At 31.7% G+C, this 7,367-nt stretch overlaps 1 protein-coding gene across 1 annotated transcript in view; it reads left to right on the forward strand.

Annotated features, from left to right (window-relative positions):
- Nucleotides 1-6,431, forward strand: part of nes (lysophosphatidylcholine acyltransferase 3 protein nessy) — an 80,016-nt gene extending 73,585 nt beyond the window's left edge. Inside the window, exons 8-10 of the mRNA XM_089090122.1 lie at nt 931-1,072; nt 2,945-3,092; nt 6,091-6,431. Of these exons, the coding sequence (XP_088946248.1) occupies nt 931-1,072; nt 2,945-3,092; nt 6,091-6,357 (557 nt within the window). The 3' untranslated portion in view covers nt 6,358-6,431. The remainder of the gene's footprint in view (nt 1-930; nt 1,073-2,944; nt 3,093-6,090) is intronic.
- The last annotated feature ends 936 nt before the right edge of the window (nt 6,432-7,367 follow it).

Consider the following 7,367-nt stretch of genomic DNA (forward strand, 5'->3'; position numbering starts at 1 on the left):
TTGTTCTTTGCCATTCATTTATATTCGACAGTTACTAATAATCGTTCTTATTGTATAAATGGCCATCCTTATTACATTTGTTTATTCCAATTGTTTATTTTTATTGCTGTATTCCTAGCACCATCAAGTCCCTTAATGATAAGCCATTATTCTTTGCTATCAAATAATTTGCAGCTGTTTAGAAGATCAACCGATAAGAATATATATTTTTAACGATAGCTATGATTCAAAAGATAGGACAAAAAAACCTTATACTTATCTACATCAAAGATGTTAGTAGTCGCCAAAAGGTTCTGTAGCCAGCTCTGCAGTCGGAAACAAAACAAAAAGTAAATAAAGCAACACTAAACGTTATTCCGTCCGCATTGATGGATGTTTAGGCCCATATTAATAACGTTATCTAAATAAATCGCCTCCTTTGTTTTACAGCCTTCGCGTCGAACGAGTATTTAATGACTATAAATTTAACAAAGTATCTCACTCCGTTCATGGCCCTTCAAGTATAAATTTTAAATAATACAAGTCAACAATACTGATACCAGTATTTTTCAAAAATAATAGTAATTAATGAAAACAAAAAAGTATTGATTATTGTCAAATGGGTAATGCTTTACTATTTTTAAGGAGCCGAGAAACCCACATGATAGCAGCTGCTTCGGACAGTTGCTACAGTTTATAACCAAGCGGACGTAATTATAGGGGGAGACTCCGACCTAGCTATCAGTGTCAGGGTACATCCATATCCGAGTAAGATCGTGCCAATAAAAGTCTCTGCCTTTTGTTAGTGTAGTAGTTGGAGGCCATAGGACAAAGTAATTTCCTTGGTAAATTATATGTTTATCTTTCTTTTTTTTTTAGGTTTATCTTTCTTTTTAGGTTTATCTTTCTTTTAGGTTTATCTTTCCATGTTTATCTTTCTTTTGTTTTTAGGTTTAACCTTTAATGGCGTACAAGATGGTTGGAACACGTGGGATGGATGTGCCAACGTCAAACTGCATATCTATGAGAATATTACCCGATTTGGACAAATGGTTCCCTCTTTTAACCTCAATACCAATATTTGGGCTGCTCAGTAAGAATTATTTTTTCTTATAGATTTATCAAACAAATTTGGAAAGGGGCCCCCTAAGAAATTAACAGCATTTAATACTTGTGAAAAATTTCAAAACTTAAAAACATTACATAACCATCTCTCTCTCTCTCTTTCTCTCTCTCTCTCTCTCTCTCTCTCTCTCTCTCTCTCTCTCTCTCTCTCTCTCTCTCTCTCTCTCTCTCTCTCTCTCTCTCTCTCTCTCTCTCTCCCTTCGTCTCTCTTGTTTTTTATTTCTTTATAAACTGGGAAAATAAACTGTTTAAATATATTATACACTACACTTTAGTGTATACGCTGCATGCTTAAGAAAGATTTTTGATTTATTTAAAAAAAGAAAAAAACGTTATTTTATGGTTGGACTTCTGTAAATCCTAGGACGTGAGAAAAATGATTAAGTGACCTGGGAAATTGCACCTCAGCTTTTTAAAGTATATATAAAATATAAAAAAATGTATTTATTAACAATTTGTCGTTTTCATTGCTTGAGTAAAAGATATTCTTGTCCCTTTTTAATAGAATTTCATACGTTACTAAAATATCTAGTTATAAGTGGATTTTACCGATTTTCTATGGGCCGTAACCAGATAATTGAACTGTTCTTTAAGCAAACTCCAAAGAAACACTAATCTTTTAAATGCTACTCCTGGTTCTGTAGCATCCACTACTAGTATTTATGCTCTAAACAATAAACTATCCGAGATGTACTAAAAGGAAGATTAAAGAAAATAAAAAGAATAAAAACTTATAGCTGTGCGGAGTAGTTGGAAATATTAGAAATAAAGGAACTACTCTAGTGTGCAAGCAAAAGAGAAGAGCTTTAGTTTCGAAACCATCACGAGTTTTTAATTAACTAAGGGAAGTAAGCGTTATATTCTTTTCGTTAAAAAGAATAAGAATACCTTGAATTCTTCTAAAGGTAGTTTGACCATTATAAAAAAAGAAGAAGAATTAAGCCAAAAATTACAGGTATTTGGCTGCTCAAATATGTCTTCATTACAGTTTACCTGAGGGGGGGATAAGTAATTAAAGTTATTCTGTTTTTGAGAATATAAGATTAAATTCTTTGAAATTTTAGGGACTGAACGCAATGAAGAATGTGCGCCAGAGGGAGGGGGAAGGACCTAGAGAGTTGATTTCTCTTATTTCTTGTGTGTATGTTGCACTTAGAGTGTTGATTTCTCTTATCATCTGTGTGTATGTTTGATTGTATACTTGCACCAGCTGTGTTCGTATATAAACAATCTATTTATTAGTGCTCACTTTTGCAACAAAATGTTTATCGCAAATCCAATGAGCAGTATTCTATTCGTTATTTTGACGATTGATTTTTTTGTTCGACGTTTTCTTATATCTTATTGTGTTGACCTTGGAGTAAAACTTGCTACTTGGGATTTTTTGTTGTTGCTTTTTTCTGTAGCTCCCTGGATCATTTAATTCTTTATTTAAGTATTGATATACTCATGCTAGCCTAAAGCTATTGTACAGCAGAGTATAGGCCACTTACAGGATTAAAACTAGTCGTAGTGTCGAAAGAAAATTCCCCAACACCATCTAGCATTTGGCAATATTTTTTAAATCAAAACTGCTGCATAAAAACTAGTCCTAGTGACTTACAAAAAATTCAGCTTTAATCATATTGCATTGCAGATTAATGTTATCAAATATCTAATTTCATTTGCAATTTTCTACTTCTTTGATGCACTGGCCAGACACTACACTGTCAGCGGCGTCAGCAGTTTTTAATTCCTTTCTTCCCATGTTCATTGCCGAAGCTCCAGCCCTTCGACGTTTTTTTATTCTCTATCGATATTGTAGTGAATTAGGATGTTCTATTATATTCTATTTCTTCAGATACGTGTACAAAAGATGTCGATTCCTTGGCAACAAAATTGCATCTCAAGTGATAACCTTAGCATTCCTAGCAACATGGCATGGCTGGCATAGTGGCTACTATGTAACCTTTTTCAATGAGTTCATTATGTTGAAATGGGAAAAAGATGTAAGGTTTTGTTGATTGTTAGATTTCATCTTTTTATGGTAGAAAGTATTTTCTTAGGTGATGTTTGGATTGCATATACACATTATTTTCTTACTAGACTCAATATATAGTGTGATGTATTTTTTACAAAAGCTATTTATAATAATCCATTGCCTGCTCTTTGTTCATTATCAGTAAAATTGGATTTTTTTTTATTTTAATTAAACCCAAAAATCGAGGATTCTTCTATTAAAATTGAGCTTACGCCTATGGAATTTTGTACGTAACTGCAATGAATAAAACATAATAAAAATCCGATGTAACATAATTGTGAACTTTTACAATGACAAATTGTAGTTTGAAGTATTGTCGTTTACACAATATCTACTCTCAATATTTTCTAGATTGTGGTTTTAAAATGGGGGGGGGGGATTACAAGGTTGGCAACTAAATCATTGCGTATTTTCTGTATATAAAGGTTGAAAACATATCTATTTCAAAGGTTATATGCAATGTTGAAAAAGTTTGTGAATAATCAAGTCTAATGTTTTATAAATAATAATGAAAATATACGACTAACGAAATTTATTCTATATAACGAAATAAATGTTTTTTTTTTTTTTTTTTTTTTATTTTTTTTTTTTTTCTTTTTTTTGTGAAAAATCCCCAATGACTTAGCTGTCAACCCTACATGCAAAAATATGAATTTATTGTAAGGTAACTAAAAGTATCTTTTTAATGTTTGATTTCCCCCCCCCCTTCACTGAAGTGTCTTCTCGTGCTGGTGTTTTTTGGTGCTATTGTCGGTTTTTTGGCAAATTTTAAAATTTGTCGATAATTGATTTATTACATTTATTTGAAAATGTTTTTTTTTTTTTATTATTATTATTATTTTTAATTTATTTTTTTTTCTTTGAAGATGTGCGAAAAAGCGCTTACGAAACGTTTCAGTTTGTGTTGAACGAAAAGCCACTGAACAGATTACGGGTAGTGGTCACTTTAGATTCACGGGAAGTGGTTATGGGTATTTTGTTTAGATCACGGGTAGTGGTCACGGTATTTTTACAACTTTAGATTATAGACTGATCCTCCGATGGAATGATCAGACAGTGGTCTTCAATATTGAAAAGCTGGCCAAAATTTTAGTTATTTAATTGAGAAACATCAATGATTTCTAAAATGATGACACGAAATTTATCAATACTTTCTGCGTGAGAGCAGTTCAGAGATGACTCGAAAAATCTCCTTATTCATAAAAAAATGGAGGAGTCCGCAGATACTAGGGAAACGTCAATTCACCTCTTAATATCCATTTATTGGCTAAGTTTTAAAATGGCCGGTGAAATTACCTGGATTACGATGTTTGCTTTTTTCAGGATCTAGAATCTCAGCCCATATTCTGTTGTATCTGTGTCCTGATATAGAGGGCAGTTGATGTGGGTGTCATTGAATAGAAACCACAGTTCATATAATTATCCAGTAAGCTTATCGCAGACCATTTCTGGTCTTCGTTCTCGGTACGAACAAAAAGCTCCTCCCACTTCTTTCTGCATTAGCGGGTTAGTCTGTTTCCAATTGTTTCCAACAAAGTGCATTATTCGTAATAGCGGGTTTCCACTTGTTTCCGATTAGATCACAGTCTGACTTGTCTACCCGTGAAAAGATCTGATGCCGCCTATGTTTCTATCTGCAAAAACGTTCTCTGGAGCACTCGCACCTTGGTCCGGGTTTTTATAATGGGTGAGATAGGGAAAGATCATACTGGATAATTATATAAACTGTGGTAGAAACTGTGAAAACTTTTTACGTGAGGGTGGCTCAAGGGCTACCTAAAAACATAATATTTATTGCGTCTAATTATAATTATTATTTAATATATTTAATAAATTAATAAATATATATATATATATATATATATATATAATATTATTTAAATAATTATTTAAAATAATGCTTTTATTTGAGAATTTTGAACATTATTTCATAATTGATATATTTGTTTTTGAAGTTGATATTATAAATAATAGTAGCAGAGATGTATAAATTTGCTAAATTCCTAGTTTATGATCTTTTTAAATTGGTATTTTCAAAATTGAACAAGTAAGATATTTTAGCTTAAATTATTCATAAAAGCGACAATAATCAAATATATTCAGTGAAAAAAAAAAATCAGGAGAAACAAACGAAGATAAAGCATCTTTTATATAGTGTCTTTTACAAAAGATATAGTTTTCTTTATTTTTTAAGTCATTTGTTAACCGAAAGATACTATGCTTGGGCCATGCCTATGAAATTTTTACAATAAATTATTAGGTTTTATTTGAAATATATATGTTATAAAAATTAATTGTATTATACATAATTATCTAAGGAGGTAAATGAAAAGGTAAGTTCAGTTCAGTTCACTTTTATTTACAACAACAAAAAAATACATTCAACTAAACTGCCAGTGCCCGCCCCAAGAAAACAACAAAAAGCACTTGCTACTGGGTGGGCACATATATAACTAATTCTCTAACTATCAATAACTAAATGCAAAGAGATAGAAAAAAAGTTTTTCAATCTCTCCTCTACTCATAATAATAAAAGTGGGAAAAAAATAATTATAATAACAAAATGAATAGATAATAAAGTAACTATGAGCCTTAACGTAACACTACTAAGTAACAGGTTTTTTTTCTGCAAATTTTGAAGACAGAGAAAACTGCATATCTTTGTTTATTTAACTAATGTCATGGTACCGAACACATATTCTACCTTCAAAAATTTTCAAAGGTCTGTTCGCCCTCTTTTCTCGCGGAATTTAGCATTTTTCTTTTCTTTGGTTTTCGAGTATGCCCCTCCCCCCACCTTCAATGATTCCTGCGTATGTGTCTAATCATATGTATTTATTATAACGATTGATAGATATAATAAAATTGTCTTTTGTTCTACATACTTTTGTATTTTCGTTTTGCTTCTGTTTCCATATTTTCTCTATCTTTTTTTTTTTAATTTAACATTGTTTTTCTATTTTTAGGCTGAGTTCATCATTTCGAAAAATCCTCGACTACAAAACTTTCTTAGTCAAAAACCAGTGAAAATAGCTACATATATCCTTTCGAAAATTTACTTTATATTGTTCCTAGGCTATGCCCTTACGCCATTCGTGCTGCTTAAGAGTGAAAAATGGTTGCCCGTTTATAGTAATCTATATTACTCGGGTACTATTTTATTTCTTTCTTTAGATCTTGTTTTACCTTTGTTTGGTCGCTTCTTGATTCCTCGCAGAAAGAAAGCGGAATAATTTGCTATTGGATTTATTTATTGGATTTTTCATACAGCTTTATAGTGCTCACTTAAAGTACTTAGTCTATTGCTCGAAATTAGTCAAATTAGTTTTTTTTTTTTTTTTTTTTTTTTTTTTTTTTTTTTTTTTTTTTTTTTTTTTTTGGTAAATTCCAAGATTGAACATTTTGAATATATCGACAGTGAAACTAGAATTTATTGTAAGTAGTATATGCTAGAGTAGATATGCCCAGAATAATTTTTAAACCATGCCTTGTGCATGTACCCCCCCCCCCTCCTAACAGATGACACTTGTTTTTTAGCCACACCACAAGCTAAAATGGCAAGTAGCGTTCGATAATGTATTAAATTATTTCCTTAAATAAATAAGTAGATCTCCTATGAGAAATTGATCTGTGGTGTAATAAAAATTTCTTGTGAATATGGATGGGGGGGGGGCAGTTAGGATCTTTTCTAGATAATGCCCCATATTGTATGTATGCATTGCGCTTTTTGCACTTGCTTTGGAAAAACATGCTATATTCTATAAGTGGCATAGAGACTGGGAACTCTCCCCCTCCCTCCCCCATATGCTAGAACACATCCGTAACTATAAATATGAATTTTCCTGCAAGAAATTGCTTAGAGAAATAGTTCTTTTCCATAAAAACTTTCTTTGATATTTTAAAGATTAGTAGTCAACGAAACTTTCAGGTGTTTTTAGAACTTGATATTTTTAGCTGATGCCTGGGAGTTTCATTCTAAATTCTCCAGGAAATTCACCCTGGAAGTTTCCTGGAATTTTCGTTCTCCTATCTCCGCTATCTACTCTAAAATAAAATAAAAAAAGTTTGTTTGGAAAGCGATTGTTTGCCCTTATCATGATAGTGTTAAATACGTTCTGAATGGTCAGAATGTCTTTATATTGTTTTTGTTTAAGTTTAAGCTAAGAAGCGGCAATGTACTAGTGCATGTGCATGATAAAATACATGGAAGAATTTTTTTGTGGGGGAGGAGCTAGATTACGGA

The sequence above is a fragment of the Artemia sp. Qi Xiang Cuo genome, chromosome 6, assembly GCF_049724085.1.
Source record: "Artemia sp. Qi Xiang Cuo chromosome 6, ASM4972408v1, whole genome shotgun sequence".
Lineage (NCBI taxonomy): Eukaryota > Metazoa > Arthropoda > Branchiopoda > Anostraca > Artemiidae > Artemia > Artemia sp. Qi Xiang Cuo.